This window comes from Tupaia chinensis, unplaced genomic scaffold, assembly GCF_000334495.1.
Source record: "Tupaia chinensis unplaced genomic scaffold, TupChi_1.0 Scaffold000458_2, whole genome shotgun sequence".
Taxonomy (NCBI): domain Eukaryota; kingdom Metazoa; phylum Chordata; class Mammalia; order Scandentia; family Tupaiidae; genus Tupaia; species Tupaia belangeri.
In genome coordinates this window covers 819697-843586 of record NW_006159967.1, presented here as the reverse complement: position 1 = coordinate 843586, position 23890 = coordinate 819697, and the positions used below count along the sequence as shown (strand labels likewise).

At 37.6% G+C, this 23890-nt stretch overlaps 1 protein-coding gene across 4 annotated transcripts in view; it reads left to right on the top strand.

Annotated features, from left to right (window-relative positions):
- Window positions 1–2217: 2217 nt before the first annotated feature.
- Window positions 2218–23890, top strand: part of NAA16 (N-alpha-acetyltransferase 16, NatA auxiliary subunit) — a gene marked incomplete at its 5' end in the record, with an annotated part of 66974 nt that continues 45301 nt past the window's right edge. For all 4 annotated transcript variants that reach the window (XM_014590532.2, XM_014590533.2, XM_027774583.1 and 1 more), the window contains 7 exon segments: window positions 2218–2302; window positions 5999–6103; window positions 8303–8460; window positions 10397–10531; window positions 15404–15557; window positions 19671–19790; window positions 23264–23359. In XM_014590532.2, coding sequence (XP_014446018.1) covers window positions 2218–2302; window positions 5999–6103; window positions 8303–8460; window positions 10397–10531; window positions 15404–15557; window positions 19671–19790; window positions 23264–23359 — 853 coding nt within the window.

Below are 23890 nucleotides of genomic sequence, written 5' to 3'. Positions count from 1 at the left end.
AACTGAGGAGGGGACTCGATCTGCGTCTTCTAAGTTGTCACGCTCTCCAGCAGGGCTCTTGGCTGAGTGATTAAAGCGCCCACTGCCTGGTTCTGTACGTGGAGGCAGCATTTCTCTCTATAGCCAGCTCCTGCTGCGAAGTTGAGTTACATCCCCATCTACTGCCAGTGCCCTTTTGGTTTGAACTGTATTTATTTATTATTATTATTTAAAAGAAGTATTTTATTTATCTTTACTTAATTTACCAGAGAAGGACAGAGAGAGAAGGAAAGTGAGAAAGCAAGCAGACTGGTCTGGGACTCAACCGTGATGGGTCATGTGGGAGTCCAGTGCCCTTAACCACCAGGCCTCCTGCTGGCACCGTTAACTGTTATTTATTGAGCAGCATTATTGGTTTGGCAGTGATGATGCGATAGTGCTTAAAGTGGGCACCGTCTTGGGGACCAGCAGTAATGGCTATGTCGGTGGACTCCCATGTAGTCTACTGTGGTTCGCGTCCCGGACCCTGTGGCTTAAAACTCACACCGGGCATGTGTGCATGCGTGCCCAAGATCCCGAGAGGAGAACGGAGGAGAAGGGATTGCGGTGTGGCCATCCTCCCTGGGGGGTGATTTCTCGCTTTCTGTCTCTTTGTCTCTGTCTGTCTGTCTAGCACATGCGCCCTATAGCAAAAACCTCTCAAAAAAAAAAGTGGGCACCATCTTTGTTTCCAGGGAGTTTTCATTACAGTGGAGAAGACAAAGATTAATAGATTAACAAGAATCTCGAGGTAATCACCTTGTGTGGAAAATAACAGATTAAGGGGAACCAGCAGTTAGCGTAATGGCTGTGTCGCTGGACTCCGACTTAGTCGACCACGGTTCGCGTCCCGGACCTGGTGGCTTAAAACTTACGCCAGGCGCGTGTGTGTGCGTGCCCAGTATCCCGAGAGGAGAATGGAGGAGAGGGAATTGCTTCGTGGCCATCCCCCCTGGGAGGTGATTTCTCACTTTCTGTCTCTAAGTCTCTCTGTCTGGCGAGCGCGGCGCATCCTGTAGAGAAAATCTCCCCTCCCCCCCCCCCCCAAAAAAAAATGAAAAAAAGAAAATAACAGATTAATACGATAAAGAATATGTGTGTGGCAGAGCGTAGGAGGCTGGCAGTATCAGAGTGGTCAAGTGGGTGAAGTGCTGTCTGAGAACATCCATAGGAAGGAATCCACCAAAGGAAGATGTGGGGAACATCTCAGGTTAAAGGAATGCCAGTGGAGATGTTCCTAGGGGTAAGCTTGGCATGTTGAGCCTGGGTCGGACAGCACCCAGCTGGACGGAACTGTTCAAGTGAGGGGAGTGTGGAAAGAGATGAGGTGTCCTTGTGCTCAGTGGCTGCGAGGAGAGGTGTTAGGTAGGAAGGTGTTACTCCTGCTTGTATTAGACCAATGATGGAAAGACCATGGTTTCCCAAGACCATCTCAGAGTTTTCAGGTAAGCTTAAACAAGTGTTTTAAACTGTTTATTTCCAGTTTTCATGTTTGTAAAGCGGGCATAACAATACCTACCTTAAAGAACTGTAAGAATTAAACAGGATGGCAGTAATTCATCACTCTACAATTCCGAAAGGCCTGTGTTTGTGTCCCTGGGTCTCCTTGTACCTACAACGGGTAGGTAGGGCTGCCCATAATCCAGGCTGCTGAGGCTGAGGATTGATTGCCGCATGGAGATCCTATTGAGGGTGCCTGTCTGTCTGTCTTTCTCTAAGAAAGAAACTTAACAACAACAACAACAAAAGAAACGAGCTATAACAGGTTTCATTCAGGCACATAGTAGTTGCTTAATAAACAAGTTGTGTGTGTGTGTGTGTGTGTGTGTGTGTGCATGCATGTGTGCCTTGGTTTCATTCTTGTAGTAGCAAAGGCTTTTAGTGTGGTTTCTACTGTTTCTTGGTACTTTTGAATTAAATTTTGTTAGAATGTTGGTTGGCACATTCTGTTAAATGTATTTTTTGCTATTACCTGTGAAAGTGAAAATACTCAGATCCTGGAACAATTCAGCAAGGAGTAGCATCGATGATCCTATAGCATACGAAAATACACTTCATATTATAAGCAATATAAGTTGATGTAAAACTTGGTCACAAGTTTTAGACCAAGTTTGGATTTTGAGTTTAGGATTTGCATGTACAATGCAGTGAAAATTGCTCCATTTTATAAAATTAACTTTTGTTCATATTTCCTTACAGAAATGTTATGAACAGAAGCAGTACAAAAACGGCCTCAAGTTTTGCAAGATAATCCTTTCGAACCCCAGATTTGCCGAACATGGAGGTAGTATCTAAACTGTGAGAGATTGTTTTGGGGAAATAATTCCAAGATCAGTCAGATAAGAGTCTTTTTGTTTTTGGCTATAGAGTACATGCCTTTGCCAGAGAAGGACAGAGAGGGGCAGTGTAAGAAATCACCCCTAGGGTGAATGAATGGCAATGTCTCAGTCCCTTTTAGGGATTTTGGGGACGTCTGCACACATACGCCTGGTGTGATTTTCAAGCTGCTGGGTCTGGGATTTGAATTGCACAGTCGGCCATGTGAGATCTAATGTCTTAGCCTTCATGCCATCTGCTAGCTCCAGAGAGGATTCTTAACAGTGAAAGAATACTCTTTAACAGTGAAAGAAGAATACTTTTCTGATTCCACAGTTTTACACCTATTAGAATGCATACATGTTTGACATTTTGTCAGAAGTTGCCTGCACTCACCCTAGAGAGAGAGAGAAAGAGGGACAGAACACCCCCCACTGGGGTGTGGTCATGCTATCCCTTCTCTTCCATTTCTTTGTTGGATTTTGTGTATTCAGACACGTGTACCTGGTGTGTTTCTCAAGCCACCGGGGCCAGGTTTTTTTTTTTAAATTAGGTTTTTTTTTTTTTTTGCTATAGGGCCTGTGCACTTGCCAGACAGACAGAGAGAGACAGAAAGGGAGAAATCACCCCTCAGGGGGGATGGCCACACCACAATCCCTTCTCCTCCATTCTCCTCTCAGGATCTTGGGCATGCACGCACATGCGCCTGGCGTGAGTTTAAGCTACTGGGTCCGGGATGCAAACTGCGGTCGACTACATTGGAGTCCAGCGACATAGCCATAACGCTAACTGCTGGTCCCTGGGGCCAGGTTTTGAACTGTGATCAGTCATGTTAGATTTGGCTCCCACTAGGCTATGGGTTGGCCTTCAGCGTTATACATTATGCCTTGGGGGCATCAGGTGGCCTGGCGGTTCAGGTGCTGCACTACCGTACCTGTGGTTCAAGTCCTAGACCTGGTGCTTTCTCACTTTCTCTTTCTCTGTGCCTTTCTCTGGTGAGCACATGCATACTATAGCGAACTTGAATAATAATAATAAATGAAGTTAAATAAATAATTAAAAAATAAATTATGACTCATATGATTGTTTTTCTAGGTTACTTTTTTTGAAGGAATTATTTTATTTAACTTTTATTTATTTATTTACTTTTTTCCTTAATTTTGACCAGAGAGGGACAGAGAGAGAGAGGGAAAGCAAGAAAGCAAGCAGCCAGGTTTGGGACCCAAACCATAGTCAGCCATGTGGGAGTCCAGGGTCCTTAACCACCGGCCGCCTGCCAGCCCCAAGATTACTTTCTTTTTTTAATCAGAGGGTGTAGAGACAGGAAGACAGAGAGTGAGGGTAAGAGGGAGAAAGGACTCCCCCCAGTGGGGCACAGTCACACTGCAATCTTTTTTTCTTCCCTTTCTCTATCCTTCCAGGGTTCTGGGCATACATGTTAAACATACTTGGTGTGTTTTTCAAGCTGTCAGAGCTGGGAATTGAACCATGGTTGGTCATGTGGAATCTGGGCTCCCTTAACCACTAGACTACCAGACTGGTCCCTAGGTTACTTTTATTATCCATAGTAGTATGTACAACATCTTTACTTTTAGGTGACAAGTAGTTTATCTGTTGGGGAGAAATAGGATGAGGTGTATACCAATATAACTTTTAAAATTTATTCCATGAGTGAGAAAGAAAGGGAGGGACAGAGATAGATCCTGATGCTACTGTCCATCCCAGGTTTAGCCAGCCCGGATCATCAGCATATGCCTGGCATACCATACTCTGAGAGGTCTTGATGCAAACCAGCAACCCTCCTGTGTGAGTCTATCTTGTAGAAGGTTGTGTTTTACTGCCGAGCGCTATGTACCAATGTTTTTATAGATCTGATTTCCTGCTATTACTTCAAATAGAATTTAAGTTTATATCTTGTTTCCTGGGTATGAAATTAGGAAATATTTGCAATACGGAAGTATTATGAGGGGGACCAGGAGATGGTGTAATGGTTATGTTGCTGGACTCCCACATGGTTGACCATGGGTCGAGTCCTGGGCCTGGCAGCTTAAATACTCATCCTGGATGCATGTGCGTGCGTGCCCAAGATCCCGAGAGGAGAATGGAGGAGAAGGGATTGCGGCGTGGCCATCCCCCCTGGTGGGTGATTTCTCGCTTTCTGTCTCTCTGTCTCTGTCTATCTGTCTGGCGAGCGCAGGCGCCCTGTGGCAAAAACCTCTCCAAAAAAAGGTAGTATGAGTATATACTCATGTACATTTTATTCCTTTGTAATTGTTTTGCTGAATTTCATGTATAAATAGGGTACTACTGATTTACTGTTACTTTGTGTATCTTGTTACTCTTCTAGCACTACTCAATGAGCATATTGTATTGTTCTCTTTTCACTAGTGACTAACTTTCATTAGAGATCAAATTAGACATGCATTTTATTTATTTATTTATTTTTAGGGATTTTTGTATAGGGTGCATGCACTTTCCAGAGAGTCAGAGACACAGAAAGTGAAAAATCACCCTCTTCCCCACCAGGGGTGGGGGATGGCCATGCCGCAGTCCCTTCTCCTTCATTATCCTCTTGGGATTTTTGGCATGCACGTACATGCACCTAGTATGTTTTAAGCTGAGTCTTGGACTGGAACCATCATGAACTATGTAACGTAACTGTTACTCCATCTGCTGGTTAGCAAAGCTAGTTGAGACTCTAAATGTCAGACTTGGATAACTCTTGAGACCATCTTGTTTGGAAAATAGGCTGGCCTGCTCAACTTTCTAATAATCTTTAAAAGATTCTTTGAAGGAAATATAAGTTTTGTTTCATAGTGTTTTAGCAGCTTAAAGCGTCTTTTCTAACTTTTTAGCTGTGAAACTCTTATCCAAAGGGAAGCTGTAGGAAATTTAATATGAAAAACAGATAAAGTTGTTTATAGGGGCCTGGGCCCCTGGGTCACCATATTTTGAAAGCAGTAGCGTATACAGAGATCGATTCAAAAACTGTTGTTCTTTTCTAATACATTTCTCGTAGGATTCTTCAGAATTATTTCTGAATAATTTCCAAACTGTCTTTTCATTAACTTCCTAGCATAACGTTGGGTTACCTTTCCATCCTCTGGTGGCGTGCTCTTGAAATGTAAACTGATACTAATTAACTTAAGTAGAATTAGTTTGACTAAATTTGATACCAAACAGGAAGTCTGTTCCAATATTGGATAAGGTAACTCATTGTATCTCTCTATGTTAAGGTAAATTGTTTTCATGGGGTGTAAATCAGGAGATCGATCATGAATTAGAATTGATCTTAGTTGAAGGCCTTGAAACTGCTGCTGTCAATTTAACTCAACAGGACTTGGGTGCTTTGTTAAAATTTTTTTTTCAACAGGATAATATCACTCCACCTTTTAGAGTCTTCTGAAAGGCACAGAGCATTGTAGTGACTCTACCCCAGCCTAGGGAATTGCAAACAATGACTTGGGCTAAGCTCTCTAAGAAAATCCTTAAAAGTAATTTGACCTTTTCTTTCTGTACTTAGAAAGAAGTTCTAACTATGAGGTTTAAAAAGGTGGCTAAAGAAGCATCAGAGCAGTAGTAGTACTTGAGATCTCAAATGTTAAAATAGTTCTAAGAAAATAATTTGAATCTCGTGTGAATGGAGGTTAAAATTATTTTTCAGAGACTTTGGCCATGAAAGGATTAACACTGAACTGTTTAGGAAAAAAAGAAGAAGCATATGAATTTGTTCGTAAAGGACTTCGTAATGACGTCAAGAGTCATGTCTGTATCCTTTTAAAAAATATTTAATTATTATTTATGTTTGCACTTACTAGTTTTTCCTAATAAAGAACTTTTATACTATGAAAAATTTCAAACCTACAAGAAAAGAATTTAAAAAAAAAATATTTTATTTGACTTTATTTATTTATTTTAATTTGACCAGAGAGGAACAGAGTGAGCGAGAGAGAGAGGGCGGGGGGGTGGTGAGAAAGCAAGTCACCAGATCTGGGACTCAAACCATTGTCGGCCATGTGGGAGTCCAGCATCCTTAACCACTACACCATGTGCCAGCCCCTAGAAAAGAATTCAGTGAACTCAGTGTACCCATTACTCAGCTTTGATAATTTATCAGTATTTTTTAATATTAGGGTTATTTGCTTTTTGCCCTTGGACTATTTTAAAGAAAACAACTTCAGTCGTGCTTAGTATTGGAGAAGGGTTTCTTTCATAATTACATGAGACTTGAAACGCATCTTCTTTATTAAACATTCCTGAACTGAGTGATAATTTACTATTATTCAAAAAAATTACTTCTAGTTACTTCATCTAGATAGTAAAATTTATGTTCTTAAAATTTCCTTTACAAATTTTAGAAGAAAAATTTAAAAGAACTTATTTTGAAAGTTTTTATTTAGTATTAAGTATGATATAATGTGGGTTTTTCAGCTTGGTTTTTGTTAACACAGGGATATAGCTGTTACTTTACTAGATCTTTATAATTGTATTTTTCTTTGACCTAGTATCCCAGTTTGTGAAAAACAAAAAAACTTAGCATTATTTTTTATTTCTTCCATGAGATAAAGACAGACAGTACCCCCTAAAGGGTCTTGATGCCATGATCCATCCAGCTTTAGCTAGACTTGAATTGTGAGTACGCATGTGTCCCAGAGTTCTCCAAAAGTGAACCCTTAACTTTTCCACATGGAACAGTTTTGTAGAATTGCATTTTACTCCTAAGCCATTATCCAGCCTTCCAAACACTTTTTAAGGGTGTATCATTGAAATTGGTTTTTATTTGTTTAGCCTATATGTTTAATTCACACTTTTTTCACATAATGTCCTACATCTTAACTTTTTTGGGGGGTGTGTGTGAAGATTTTTGGTATAGGGCACATGCGCTCACCAGAGATACAAGAGTCAGACAGAAAGCAAGGAATCACCCTGTGGGGAGACTGCCATCCCGCAATTTCTTCTCACTTCATTCTCCTCTTGGGATTTTGGTCATGTACTCACACACGCCTGGTCTAGTTTCAAGCCACTGGGTCCTGGATTTGACCTACAGTGGGCCATGTGGGAGTCCAGCACCTTAACCACTATGCAACCTACTGGCCCCATTAACTTTTTATGTTTAATTCATTTAGCCATTGAATGGTATTTAACACAAATTGTCTTCAGTAAAGTTTTTTCCATGTTTAACGTAGGTTTTTTTTAATGTACTAAAATACTTATTTCTTTATCCCAGTGCTTACCCAGAGTGAAGAGAAAGGGCATGTAAGTATAATAGTTTGATAGTTTTTTTCTTTCTTATTTTTTTCCTCCAAGCTGTGCTAAGATTTTGTTTTATGATAAATAGGACTTAATATTTGTGGTTTTCAATATGAGGATCTTTACAAAGATCATTGAAAATATTTATTATGAAAAAAGGGTGTGGATTTCAATTTTTTTTGGTACCAAAATAAAATTCTACTTTAATTCCATTTTTTCATGAACTTCGTGAAATCTCCCCTCTTTTCACTAGTGAACTAAATAAAGATCTCATGTTATTTAAGAATTGATTGAATGTAAATTTGTTTTAAAAGGTAACTGATTTTTGTATACTGTTTCAATATGTAGTGATTAAAAGTAAGCAAATGTTGAGGTTCTTGGGTTAAAGTGAAGGAGCAGAAGATAGGAATTTTTGCTGAGAATTTTCTAAAGTAACTTTAAAAATATCAAGAAAAATTTCAACCGTGCAAAAGTAGAGAGACCAGAATAATGAACCATCATGTACCCATCACCCTACTTTAGCAGTTTAATAATTGTAAGTAAAGGCTAATTTGATTTCATCTCTTCACCACTCTTCATTATCCCCATACCTCTGATCCCAAATCATTTTGAATAAATCCCAGACAAGATACTGTTTTCTTATGGTAAGTCATATGTGAGAGAGATATACAGGATAGTATGTTCTAGTGTCTGTGAATGTGTTTCCTTAACCGAGTAGGTTGGCATGTATATGGACTCTTGCAGCGTTCTGATAAGAAATACGATGAAGCTATTAAGTGTTACCGAAATGCCCTCAAATTAGATAAAGATAATCTGCAAATCCTGAGGGATCTTTCTTTGTTGCAGATCCAAATGAGAGACCTTGAAGGTTACAGAGTAAGTATTTTAGTTTTAAATATACTTTTTTTTAACAATAGATTTAATATAAAAGTATATAAATTCATGATGAGATATGAGCATAAAAAGCCAAGATCATGTAGCTTTGAATTTTCATTATAGTCCGTTGTAGAAGGGGAGGGAAGAGCACTTGAACCTTTCCTTTCAATAACAGTTGTTGAATTTTGTACTTGAGTGTTAGAAAAGGGCCAAACTGCCTTTTCATTTAATGTTTTTTTTTGAAAAAACTTTAGGATAAAAAAAAGGATAATTTCTTTTCATGGTTATAAAAATGTATTTGCACATAGAACATCTTCTATATGAAAATTCTGTACTAGGTTCTTCGTCGGTTTGACAGTTATAAATTTGGTAAACTAATACAGCTTTTATCATTGAAATTTAAACATACAGATTAACTAGCTTTATTGTATGTTAGTAAATACAAAATAATGTGAGAATTGTCATAAATCAGTCTTTCTGTAGTTTAGACCTCTTCAAACTTATACTTTCAATTCTCTGCTGGCATGTCCACATGCTTACTCCACTTAGTATCATAAAATCAGTATATTCAGAATGTAAAGGCACACACCACTCCTTTCTTTTTCTTTTTAAGAGTTTGTTTTTTTTTGCTATATGATGCGTGCGCTCATTGGAGAGACAAAGAGAAAGCAAGAAATCATCCCCTGGGGGGAATGGCCCATGCTGCAATCCCTTCTCTAATCTCTTCTCGGGGCTTCTGGCATGCATGTACAGGTGTACTCAAACTGCAGTTGGCCATGTGGAAGACCAGCACCTTAACCACTAGCCACCTGCTGGCCCCGACACCAGTTTATAACAGTTCTTTTTAAATAAATCCTTCATTTTCAACATTGAGAATAAGGGATAAGTGATACAGTTTCATGTCATATCTGAAAGAAACCACTTAACACTTATAATGAGGGTAGAGGAGGGACACTGAATCATTTTGTCAGATACCTTTATAAAAAAGGTCTGAAAAGGGCCAGCCTTGTAGCTGGTCTAGTGTTAATGGGGACTGATTACATTTGGCTGGCCATGGCCCTAGTGGCTTGGGAAAAGCATGCCTGCATGCCCTAAATCCTGGCAGGATGGAGAATTGGAAGAGAAGAAATTGTGGCCTGGCTATACTTCACTGGGTGGTCCTTTCTTACCTTTTTCTGTCTCTCTTGTCTCTCCATGGTGAGTGCAGTGCCTTCTGGCAATTAAAACTAAACAAAACAAAAGAAAACACTAAAAATGATCTCAAAGATTCTAGTGGTGTATGGATTCCAGCCATCTACAACAGACACTAAAGCTAAACATTTCTTCATGACACCCTGTTCCTGCCAGCAGCGGCACTTGCTTAAATGTTGGAGAAAGAAATGACAGTGAGAGGTGAGGGGTATGGACATAGCTTGGATTTTTGGCTAGGGAAGATACCTTCATCTCCTGGGGCAGCCAGGATAGAACTTCTAATGTTTGTTCTTGGTGTCATAGATCTGTCCTTTGGTGGCAGTGATAGAGGTTCAGCTAAAAGAATCCAGTCAGGTATTTGTTTCCCCTGGCTGTGTACATTATTATTTCATGTAATTTTATCAGTAGCATAAATATATTAAAAACTCTCTGCAAAATGAATTTCCCCATGGAATTCACATTATATAAAGCTAATTTTATTAGGCAGCCTATAGGCTTAGACTCCAATGACACCTTTCATTGACAGTATTATAATGAGCATTGCATGGTATTCCAGAACTTATGTAAAATAAATTTAGATAAGAAACTTGAAAACTATTTCTATTTTATTCTAGGACGATGTTTGTTTACGTAATTCACTGGAAGGGTGCCAAAAGTGTTTGTTTTCTTAAAATTCTGATGAAATATAAACATTTGAGAGGAATAAAATAGTTAAGTAAAAACAATTTAATTTTTTTTTTAAAAGGAGACAAGATACCAGCTTCTTCAGTTGCGTCCAACACAGCGTGCTTCCTGGATCGGATATGCTATAGCCTACCATTTGCTGAAAGATTATGATATGGCACTAAAACTGTTGGAAGAATTTAGACAAACTCAGCAAGTAAGAGTTTCATTTTAACATTTTCTTTTACCCTGCAAGCTATAATATATCCCTTGCTTAGTGAAAGGGATGTATTTTGAAAAATGTGCCCTTAGGGAATTTTTTAAAAAAGAAATATTTATTAAATTTTATTTATTATTATTATTTTAAAAATCTGCCCAGAGAGACGGAGAGAGACAGAGAAGGAAAGTGAGAAAGCAAGCCACCAGGTTTGGGACTTGAACCGTGGTCAACCATGTGGGAATCTCATGCCTTAACCAAGCCACGTGTTGGCTCCTTCCTTAGGGAATTTCATCAGTGTGGAAGTAGCACAAGTTTACTTAACCTAGATGGTACAGCATAGGCTGTGTGGGAGAGCCAGTAGCTTCAGCTGCAAACCTGGATAGGTTGTTTCCTTACCGAGTACCGTGCCAGACCCTTAATAGTTGTGCTCCTCTCGGAACCTTTACCTTCAGCAGTCACTGATCTGTCACCCATCACTGTGCTTTTGTCACTTTGACTTTGCTATATAAATGGAATTGGAAGTATGTAACCTTTTGAGATTGGCTTTTTTCACCCATAATACTTCTGTCCAAGTGGTGGGTATCAATAGCTTGTTCTACATATAAGTTGATTTGTAAAGTTGAAAATCAATAGTGTTTATGTGACTTCGACTATGTAAAGGTTATAAACCAAGAAGCCAGCTTTAGTGTACTTTAATTTCCTTTTTTTGTACAGCGTTTAGATTTTCCTTAAAGTTTTTCCTCCACAATTCGTGCCTTTTTTTTTAACTCTTTTCATTATATTAGATGTTTTTTCCTGAACCCAGATTGACTTTATTTTTTCCTGAAATTTATATTTTCTTTATTTACTTTGTTTTGCTGAATATATCTTTTGGTAATCTTCTAAGAAAGGTAATGGGACATAAACTTATGAACCATTTATATATCTGTGAATGTTCTTGTTTTTTTCTTACACTTCTTAGTTTAGCCATTGTCCAATTCTAGGTTAGAAATAATTTTCTCATAGAATTCTGAACATGTCTTGTTATTTCTAATAAGGAGTCTGATGCTTGGTTGTGTTTTCTTTCTTCTTTCCAGAAAAATATTTTTGTGTTCTGAAAATTTTACCCAGATGTGTCTAGGTATTGATCTTGAGTAAACCGTTTGCGCTGGACATTTAGTGGACCTGAGAAATAGATTTTTGATTGCTCAGACCTTATCATGGATTGTTTCTTTGATCATTTATATTTTCTTTGTATCTTTTTTTTTTTTTTTTTTGAGTAGTTTTTGCTATTGGGCATGTGTGCTCACTAGAAACAGAGAGACAGAGAGACAAAGTGAGAAATCACCCCCCCATGGGGGATGGCCATGCTGCAATCCCTTCTCCATTCTCCTCTCGGGATCTTGGGCATGCATGCACACGTGCCCAGTGTGAGTTGAAGCCACCAAATCCCGGACTCGAACTGCGGTTGACTACATGGGAGTCTAGCGACATAGCCATTATGCCAACTGCTGATCCCTTTCTTTATAATTTCTATTTGGAAGAAATAAATACTAGTTTGATAGTATCTGCCTCGATTGTTCCTTTTTCCCTTTATCTTTTTCCAGTCTTTTTGTTCTAATACATATCTTTGATTTTCTTTTTCTTAGGCTAGAGGGAACTGTGCACTCACCAGAGAGGAGAGGGGGAGAAGAGAAAGCACCTCCTGTGGGGCATGGTCATACAATCCCTTCTCTTCTATCTCTCCTTCCTTTCAGCATTTTGGGCACACATGCTGGGTGTGTTTCTTAAGCCACTATGTCTGGGATTCAAACCACCCAGTTGGCCATGTAGGATCTGGTTGCATTAACTACCAGGCTGTGAAGCTGTCCAGGATTTTCTTCTTTTTAAAGTTAAAAATATCATACTTTAAAATTGGCTTTTTTTGGGAACCAGCAGTTAGCGTAATGGCTATGTCGCTGGACTCCCACGTGGTCGACCGCGGTTCGTGTCCCGGACCCGGTGGCTTAAAACTCACGCCGGGCGCGTGTGCATGTGTGCCCAAGATCCCGAGAGGAGAATGGAGGAGAAGGGATTGCGGCGTGACCATCCCCCCTGGGGGGTGATTTCTCGCTTTCTGTCTCTATGTCTCTCTCTGTCTGTCAGGCGAGTGCACGCGCCCTACAGTGAAAATCTCTCAAAAAAAAAAAATTGGCTTTTTTTCAGAGAGAGATTTTTTTCTGTAGGGTACATATGGTCACTGGAGAGACAGAGACAGAAAATGAGAAACCTACCAGGGGGGGATGGCCAGGCCACAGTCTCTTCTCCTCCATTCTCCTTTTGAGATTTTGGGCATGCATGTACACACGCCTGGTGTGAGTTTAAACCGCTGGGTCCAGGACTCGAACTGCGGTCAACTATGTGGGAGTCCAGTAACGTAACCATTAAATTGACATTTTTTTGATGTATAGTTTTATGAATCTTTAATACAGGTAACAACCACCACCAGTCAAGAATGAGTTTGCTTTTAATCTTGTCACTACAGTTTTACTTGGTAGTCAAGTAGAGGGTACGTGTGCTTGCCAGAGAGAGATAGAACAGGAGAGAGGGAGAGGAGAAAGCAGTTCCTTATGCTCTCTAGATATGTGGGTTTTTAAAAAATTATTTATTATTATTATTATTATTATTATTATTTTAATAATAGAGGGAGAGGAAGATGGAAACAGAGACAGCAGGCCTGGAACTCAAGCCACTTTTGGTCATGTGCGTGGGAGTCCAGCACTTTAACTACCACACCACCTGCTTGCCCCGCTAGATTTTTTTTTTAAAATAAGATATATCATTAGCAAATATTCTCTCCTAGTCTGTAACTTGTACTGTCATGTTATTAATGTTACCTATGGAAGAAGAAAAGTTTTTAATTATGATGAAGTCCAATTTGTCATTTTTTTCTTCTTTGCATGAATTCACAAAGATTTCCTTTTTTTCTTCTAAAACTTCTTTTATAATTTTAGTACTCATATTCAGTCTATGATCCATTTTGAGTTGATTTTTTATGTAATATGAGGTGTATGTCTGAAGTAATTTTTTTGTATGTGAATATTTAATTGTTCCAACATTTTTTTCTTTCTTTTCTTTTTTTTAGTTAAAAAAAATTTTTTTTAATGAGACCAGCATGTGGTGTGTGGTGAAGGCACTGGACTACCACATGGCTGACCATAGTTCAATTCCCAGACCTGGTAGCTTATTTTCTCACTTTCCTTCTCTCTCTCTCTCTCTAGCACATGTGCCCTGTAGCAAATTGAAAATACTAATAATAATTTTTAAAATTACATAATTCATTAAAATTAAATAAATAAAAATGATGAGCCAAAGGGAAATGAGATGATATTCTGTGTAAGAAAAAGGATTTTTCTGTCAGCATAAGAAACTATGTCACATTAAAAGAACTCATATTCTCTCCTAGCTTACTATCAATGCATTTCATGTAATATTAAAAATGTTCCTTGTATACACAATGCTTTAAAAGTATTCACCATGGGGACCAGCAGTTAGTGTAATGGCTATGTCGCTGGACTCCCACGTAGTCGACCGCGGTTCGATTCCTGGACCCGGTGGCTTATACTTACGCGGGGCGCGTGTGCGTGTGTGTCCAAGATCCCAAGAGGAGAATGAAGGAGAAGGGATTGTGTAGCACATGTGCCCTGTAGCATATATAAGAAATAAGAAAAAAACAGACCTTTTTTTAAAAGCTAGTAGGGTCTTGCTGTATTGCCTAGGCTGGCTTCAAACTCATAGTCTTCCTGTCTCAACCACCTAAGTGGCCGGGATTACAGGTGCGCACCAGCCCATCATTTCTTGAGATGGCCTTTTCCTTATTTGATCACTTTGGAGTTTATCTCTAGACTTGGTATTTTTTTCTTTGATTTGTCTGTCTGTTCTTACGCAGTGCCATGCCAACTTTATTGTTGTAGCTTTACAGTAAGTTGGAAATTCAAAATGTGTGTCCTCTTTGCTCTTTTTTGAGATTGTTTTGGATATTCTAGGTCCTTTGTATTTCCATATGAATTTAAGGATCAGCTTGCCAGATTCTGCCGAAACACTCGCCGAGATTTTGGTAGGGATTTCATCTAACACAGAAATCAGTTTGGGGAGAATTGCCATCTTAATAATATTGAGAGTTCTGGTTCCTGAACATGGAATGGAATGTTTCCCTTTATTTAGGTCTTTAATTTTTTTTCAACTTATTTTGTAGTTTTCGGTATATAGTTCTTGTTTCTTAATATTTATTGCTAAATATTTTTTGATGGTATTGTGAGTGAAATTGTTTTCATTTTATTGGTGGGTTATTTGTTTACAGAACTGTAATTGATTTTTATATGATGATCGTTTGTTCTTTGACCTCTCTAACATCTTCTATTAAATCAGGTAGTTTTTTGGGTAGATTTCTTGGGTTTTCAACCATTTTTATACTTGAGTATAGGATTTTCTGACCTTTTAATTGTCTACAAACAGGTGTCCCACCCTTATTTGTGTGTGTTAAAGAATACATTGAGTGTGGTGAGCAGGTGGCATAGTGGTTAAGGTGCTGGACTCCCACAGTGCCGAGCAGGGTTCAAGTCCCAGACCTGGCGGCTTGCTTTTTCCCTTTCCTTTTATCTCTCTTTCTAGTGAGTGTACATGCTCTGTAGAAAATAATAATAATAATAAAAAAGATAAATAAAATTAAATAATTTTTTAGAAAAAAAAGAATTATCTTCTCTGCTGTTAATCATTGTCTATTTGTAACTGTTGGTGGGTTACTTTAAGTCTGTGTGAGAGATTCTCCTGAGGAGGCAATTTAATTAAAGGTCTGTAACTACTTTATGTTATACAAATAAGGTAATTTGATCTTTTTTTCTTTTTTTTCAGGTTCCTCCCAACAAAATAGACTATGAATATAGTGAACTGATACTATACCAGAATCAAGTGATGAGAGAAGCAGATCTATTTCAGGAATCTCTGGAACATATAGAAACATATGAGAAACAAATATGTGATAAACTTTTGGTGGAAGAAATTAAAGGTGACTTGCTTTTTCTTATTTAATTGTTTCAGTGAGCAAAAAGGGCAAAAACTCTCTTTTCTACTGTCCTAACTTTATTTAATGTACATGTAAATGACATTTTTATGTACCTCGGTGCAATATTTTAATAGTACTTTATTATTAAACCATTATTAATTGATTTAATCCTCATAACAACCCTGTGTGTAGTTGTTATGTTCATTTTTAAGATGTGAACTAGGGAACAGAGAGTAAGTGACTTGTCCAAAGTTTAGTAAGGAATTACAGTACATAACCCCTCATCCACATGTGATATGATGTTTCAAGACCCCCAGTGCATGCCTAAAATTGCAAATATTACCAAATTCTATATGTACTCTAGTTTTTTTTTCTATTCGTATATTCGCTAGAAGTTATAAAAATATAGTGTAATAAAAATTATATGAATATGGTCAGTCTGCTTGTCTTTTTCTCAAAATATTGGGACTGTTGTTGACCACAGGTAACTGATACCTCAAAAAGTGAAACTGAATTAAGAAGCACTACTGTAGTGCTGGGTTTGAGTCTAGATTTTATTCTCTTAAGCAGTATGTTGTACTTTCTTCATATCCAAAATATATGTGTGAATGTACGTACACATGTAATAAAATACAAAGGGAACAGTAAACGATGATACTGGGTTATTACGAAAGTAAGAGTCACTTGTTTTCATTACGAACCTGTTATGAAGGCAGGCTCCCCTTGTAATAGTTCTGCAAAGAGTCAAAGGTTTTCCTAAGGCATTGTTCATCAGTTAACCATTCCGTGAGCAGTATCTTATTAAACAGAATATCCAACTAAAATAATAGTTCAGAACGAAGGTTTCATACAGTTGCAGGACCTCTAAGGCTTAATAAAAATAATGACTAATATATTTTAACCCTTTTTCTGTTTCAAGGTATGTTAATTGCTTAAACTGTTCTACTTCATATAAGTTTTGTAGTGCTTTTAAGATGGGTACTATTTATTATTCCTACTATATGGTTGTGGAAACTGTGGCTTAGGGAGGTTAACGACTTGCTCAGAGTCATTCATCCTTTTCAATGGTAGATTTAGTTTGTAAACACATTTTCCTGACTTCAGAGTCCTTTAAAAAAAAACAGTACTTTTCAGGGCAGTTTTAGAATTGCGGCAAAATTGAGTAAATATGTCCTGTATCCCCACATACTTACGGCCTCCCCCAATTTCATATTCTGTGGATTTTGACAAACGTATAATGGCATGTGTCCCCACCATTTTAGTATTATATACCCTAAAAGTCCTCTGTGCTTCACCTATTCATCTATCCTTCTCTGAGCCCCGTCAGCCTTTTTACTGTCTCCATAGTTTGGCCTTTTTCATAATGCCATATAGTTGCAGTAATAACAGTAGATAGTGTGTTTAGATTGACTTTTTTTTTCATGTAGTAATATATACTGTATACTTATGGCTCCTCATGTCTTTTCATACGTTTTTTTTTTTTCCTAAGTTTTTGCTATTGGGTGCATACACTTGCCAAAGAGAGAGGAAAAGTGAGAAATCATGCCCCAGGGGAATGACCACACCACAATCCCTTCTCTTGGGATTCTGGGCATGCATGCACACATGCACATGTATTCAGCATGATTCTCTTTTTTTTGGAGAGGTTTTTGCTATAGAATGCACACGCTCACCAGAAAGACAGAGAAAGACAGACAGAAAGCGAGAAATCACCCCCAGGGGGAATGGCCACGCTGCAATCCCTTCTCCTCCATTCTCTTGGGATTTTGGGCATGCACGCACATGCGCCCAGAGTGAGTTTAATCCACCCGTTCTGGGACTTGAACCGTGGAGTCCAGTGACATAGCCATTATGCCACCTGCTGGTTCCAGCATTCAGCATGATTCTCAAGCTCCTGGATCCAGGACTTGAACTGTGAAGATGGCCATGTGGGATCCAATACCTTAATCTCTATGTCATCTATTGGCCCTCACAGGCCCTTTTATCTGCTATATTCTACTCTTACCTACTGATTTAGTTTTTACTGTGATTTAATACTAATACCAATATAGATGACAGCACTTTTTTTGGGAACTGTCCTTAAAATATGGCTAATTATATATTCTGCTATCTTTTTTTTTCTCTCATATTTTTATTTATTTATTTATTTATTTATTTATTTATTTTTTATTATTTATATATTTTTTCTGCCATCTTATTCCATTACCTGGAATTGGTGGGAACAAAGAAAAAAAGACAATTTATTTTTTCTGACATATTATTATTTCCTGATTAAATCTAACTCTCTCAAGTTGCTTTTTTTCTTTATCTTGTACCATCAATAGGGAATGTAGTTGTTGACAGTAAACATGAAGGGTCCAGCAGGTGGCATGGTGGCTAAAGGCGCTGGATTCCCATGTGACCGACTGTGGTTCGAGTCCCAGATCTGGTAGCTTGCTTTCTCGCTTTCCCTTTCTCTCTCTCTCTGCCTGTCTCGCATCAAATTAAATATAATAGTAACAAACGCAATTAAATAATTATTTAAAAAAGAAGAAAACATGAAATAGATAAATTCTAGTTAAAATATTGCGCAAATTGTCTCATAGCTGCATTCATCTTATATATTGCTAGTGAGGGTGATGGGGCTATTAATCTTGAATATAGAGCCAATGCTCTGTATGGCCTATAAGGATAGATTATAGTATTTTTTTTTTCAGGGAACTTGGCCGGCCCAGAGACCTTTGATGTCTGCACGCTTACATCTTTTTATAGTTAATTTAAAATTATTTTAAAAAACTTGAGAGATTTTCTCTTATACATGTGCACGTGTACTTGTTTGTCCTGTGCTTTCCTCCAGTAGACCTTTGTTTGCTTCATGATGGGAGCAGATAACAGGTGGTTTTTGAAATGAAAAATATGCTGTTGTCTATCATATCTAGGATAAGTACTGTAAAAATTAGACTGTAACGTATTTGTGGAAGACTGGGGCGTGTTTATAGTTTTAAGTGTAGGCGTGTTCATTTTGTACCAGGCAGTGTGCTGCCTCCTCAAGGTCACAGAGTAAGTGATGGAATTGGTAATTCTACCTGGTTCAGTCTTACTGGAGAGTTTGAGTGATATATAGTATCGAAACAGTAAAATCACTGTAATGTGTAATATGTGAAAGCTGAAATAGTGTGACTGAAGAGCTTTCTAAAGTTTATTTGAAATAGGTTATTTGGGAAATGGGTAACCTTAGGGATAGGAAGTTGAGGTATAGGTATAAAGGTTCTTTTTCGAGAACCTTTCTTTTTTTCATCTTGGATTAGGTTTGCTTTCCATTAAATCCAAGAGGTTTAGGCACTCCCCTCTACACTGTTTCAAACTCATGTGGCTTAGTAAAACAATTTGAACCTCAGAGGTGATTGCACATGAACATTGTTTAGTTTCTTGCTTTGATATGGTGTGCAGTTATAATGTCACTGAGTGGTATTCCAGTTTTAGTGACTTGGGAAGGAAACTAATAAGAGAACTGAACGGAGACTTGTTTAGTATATGAACTGATCAGGAAGGATAGATTGAAAGTACGAGAAATATTGGGGGCCGGCAGGTGGCGTTGCAGTTAAGGGCGCTGGACTCCCACGTGGCCGACTGAGGTTCAAGCTCAGACCTGGCTGCTTGCTTTCTCTCTCTCTCTCTCTCTCTCTCTCTCTCTCTCTCTATGTCCCTCTCTGGTCAAATTAAAATAAATAAATAAATAAATTATAGTTAAAAATAAAATAATTCTTATAAAAAAATAGAAAGTATTAGAAATATTGGCTTAATCCAGTTTTGTTGTATGTTGGGGGGAGGGATCCTAAGTTATCTCAAAGGGTATATAGCAATGTGTTTAATGGAAAGAATGACAATATTGATATCCTACCTGTGTACCTTAGAGAAGAAGCCAAAAGCTAATGGTATTATGATAGAATGGGTAAAGGAAGGTTCATTTTTGAAGCTAAGCTGTCAATCTGTTTAGTTATATAAACTGCTATGTGTCGTAGAGAAAAAATTCTAAATGTAGAGCTCTGTTGACTGATAATGCTTAGTGAAGTCTCTGGGATCAGAAAGGAATTTAATATTTAAGTGAAATAAATGTGACTTTAAACTTAATTTTAGGGGAAATACTGTTGAAATTGGGAAGATTAAAAGAAGCCAGTGGAGTATTCAAAAACTTGATTGATCGGAATGCAGAAAATTGGTGTTATTATGAAGGCTTGGAAAAAGCTCTGCAACTTAGTACGTAATGCTTTTTTTCCTCTATTAGTGTTTGAAGTATAATAAAATGTAAAATTATAATAATGCTTGAGGACAAATAATTTTAGCATCACTAATTTTTCCATTTAGTTAAAATTATAGGTTACATGTGGGAGTGAAAATGAATTCAGATGTTTACATGTAAGTGTTAAGAGCATACAGATAATTTTAGGTTTCTTAACCCATTAAAATCTTATCCATTTAGACTAACTGGAGAGAAAATAGCATTCTCTTTGTCTGGGAAATGTCACAATTAAATATTTTTAAATCATTAGAGGTTCGTTACCATTAACCTATAAACAAAGAATTGGACTGAAGAAATCTTGTTGAATTATGTAGTATTTAGCACCAGTGTGAAAAGGATTATCTTAATTCCAAAGTAGGCCAATTTGTGTTGAGCTGACTCTCAAAATTAGATAGTCTTGACCCTTTTCAGAAATCTAGAGTATTATTTAAAAATCTCCCTAGTCTTTTCATAATTAAACGTTGGTAGGTGCAATTAGTATTACCAAAACTACACTTACTTGTGGATAAATAAATGTCTGAAGTGATTACAGAATTAGCTTAAGGATGTTGCAATAGCAGAATTTAAAAATTTAATTTTCAATATTTGTTTATAAACCTTTATATAAGAAAGGTTTATTGTTACACATTAATCCAGGTTTTCTGCTTATGTTTAAAATTTAATACCACAGATTGTTAAAAATTGTTATTTCCTCAAATTGTTTTCCCAAGAAAATGGTTCAAGTTAAATTATTAGATTGAGGGACCAAGAGTTAGCGTAATGGCTATGTCCCTGAACTCCCATGTAGTTGACCGTGGTTCGAGTCCCAGACCTGGTGGCTTAAACTCATGCCGGGTACATGTGCGTGCATGCCCAAGATCCCAAGAGAATGGAGGAGAAGGGATTGCGGCGTGGCCAACCTCCTGGGGGGTGATTTCTCATTTTCTATCTCTCTGTATCTCTTGTCTTTCTGGTGAGTGCATGCGCCCTATATCAAAAACCTCTCCAAAAAAAAAAAAATTAGATTGATAATCTGTTTTTAGAAAATAAGATAAAAGTCACATGCATGAAGATTGGAAATGTGAGGTAACTGATTTTCTTTAAACTACTGTTTACTGACTTTGTAATAAATAATAGTAATAAAACTAATTGCACTACTTGATCTTTTTGTTTTTTTTAAGACCTCTCTCATATAAGTTCTGGAGCTCCAACTAGTAGCTTAAAATAGGATGCTAAAACTACATTAAGATTGAGGGGACTAGTGGGTGGCGTGGTGGTTAGGGCACTGGATGCTCCCACATGGCCGACCTCGGTTCAAGTCCTGGACCTGGTGGCTTGCTTTCTCACCTTCTCTCTCTCGGTGTACGTCTCTCTGGTCAAATTAAAAATAAATGAATGAATAAATAAAGTTAAATAAGTAATACTTTATATATCTATTTAAAAAACTACATTAAGATTCGGACCAGCAGTTGGTGCAATGGCTATGTCACTGGACTCCCATGTAGTTGCCTGTGATTTGAGTCCCGGACCCGGTGGCTTAAACTTATGCCTGTCGTGTTTGCCCAAGATCCCAGGAGGAAAACAAGAAGGGATTGCGGTGTGACCATCCCCTCTAGGGGAGGGTGATCTCTCGCTTTCTGTCTCTCTGTCTCTGTCTTTCCTGCAAGCATACGCACACTATATCAAAAACCTCTCCAAAAAACAAACGAAAGAAACCCCTACATTAAGATTGGTTATATCTGGGGTAGTGGAAAAATATTTTTCCTCAGTATTAAAAGCTTGTCATTCTCTAGGATTAGGCATAAATAAGAGAATTTAAAAAGATATACACAATAGCCCTTGTATACATTTTAGCAATATTTTACAAAGTCTCTGAATCATTAACAGAATATTATTTTTTACATAGTTCAGTTTTTAAACATTTTTTGAGATGTTTTGGTATTAGGGTGTGTACATTCACTAGAGAGACAGAGACAGAAAGTGAGAAATCAGCCTCCAGGGGGATGGTCACATTACAATCCTGTCTTCTCATTTTCCTCTTGGGATTTTGGGCATGTACACACATGTGGCCTGCGTAAATTTCAGGCTGCTGGGCCCAGGACTTGAATTGCTGTTGGCCATGTGGGAGTCCAGTGGCTTAACTACTATGCCACCTGCTGGCTCCCATATTTCAGCTTTGTTTTTTTTTCTTAGAGATATTTTTGCCGTAGGGCATATGCACTTTCTGGAGAGACAGAAAGTCAGAAATCACCCCCCGGGGGGATGGTCATGCCTCAATCCCTTCTCCTCCATTGTCCTCTCAGGATTTGGTGAATGCACACATGCACAGCGTGCGTTTTAAGCTGCTGGGTCCAGGACTTGAACTGCATTTGACTATGTGGGAGTCCAGTGATATAACCATTATGCCATCTGCTGGTCCGTCCCCTATATTTCAGTTTTTAAAATTCAACTTTGGAACTCCAAAACATAGTATTGGGGTAAGGAATGAATCTATATAAAATCAGACTTTACATAAAATCAAACTTTACCTCTGAAAGTATGGTGTTGATAATCTTGATATTAATTTATTATGGAGATACTTCTTTGTGAGCATCCAGATTTATCCTTAAAATTAAATTTCTGGAGTATGAATTAAAATTCACTTAAAACCTTATAGTTTGAAAAACGTTTGTTTGCTTTTTCTTAAAAGTCTGCTATAAATGGTCTTATTGCGTATATAAAATAATGTATGTAGTCTCTCTTTGTAAATAATGCAACGTATTGCTTGAGAATAATGAACTGTACCCAGAGCCTACTCTGCCAGGTAGTTTTATAAAGTAACAGGAATAGCTTACATATAGTTCCTTTATGTGGTACCATAAAATTAGGTGATTCTTGAGAGGGAAGACACACCTTCTGTTAGAAATGTATTTTATATCATTTGGGAGAAATGATTGACACTATAAAGAACCAGGACTAATGAGGCTCTTTATAATGGAAGTTCATTGAACTTTGTGTCAAAGCTACCATAGACATTTAATTCATAGTCATTATCATAAAACTTGCTTATTAAAGTGTAATCAACAGGTGTTACAGACTTCTATGCAGGCTTCATTTGTGGTGGAATGTTTATGTAAAATACGTTACAAAGGATATGTTTTAAAAGTGGGTTCTTTTGTGCTGAGTAATGTAAGCTGCATACATGTCTTGAGTCTATGTAACTTTGTGTGTGTGATTTGAATTTGATGTTTAATATCTGTTGTGATGAAAGATGTATTGGATTTATCTTGTAATTTACTGATTATAGTATTTCACTACCACAGAGTTCTTAATATCATTCTTGCCAAATTTGAGAGCAGCTTTAATACTGAAAATTGTATTCTTATTTATAATAATTTTTAAAGTTTATTAATGTTTTATCATAGATAAGAGTTTTGATACTGTGAATCTCTCATGTATTTACTTCTAATAGGCACTTTAGAAGAGAGGCTTCAGATTTATGAAGAAATTAGTAAGCAGCACCCCAGAGCAATTTCACCTAGAAGATTACCTTTGAATCTTGCCCCAGGTAATATTAAGAAATCTTTCTAACACTAATAATTATTTGTTGAAATTAATCAGCATCATTCATAATTTAGAAATTTGTTGTAGTGTTTACCTCTACTTTAATCTTGCAGGTGAGAGTGATCAGTTAAGAATTTATTATGCATGTGTTTATAAGAGTGTTATACTTCATGTATAACACTAAATGTTGGTTTTAAGCATCAGAAGTTCCCTTTATAAAATTTCTTTTTTTTTTTTTTTTTTTTTCATTAAAAGTTTTCTTTATAAAATTTTTTTTTTTTTTTTTTTTTTGTAGAGGTTTTTGCTATAGGGCGCGTGTGCTCTCCAGAAAGACAAAGAGAGACAGTGATACAGAAAGCGAGAAATCACTCCCCAGGGGGGATTGCCACACCGCAATCTCTTCTCCTTCATTCTCCTCTTGGGATCTTGGGCACTTGCACATGCGCCCCGTGTGAGTTTAAGCCGCCAGGTCTGGGACTCGAACCACAGTCAACTACATGGGAGTTCAGCAGCATAGCCATTACGCTAACTGCTG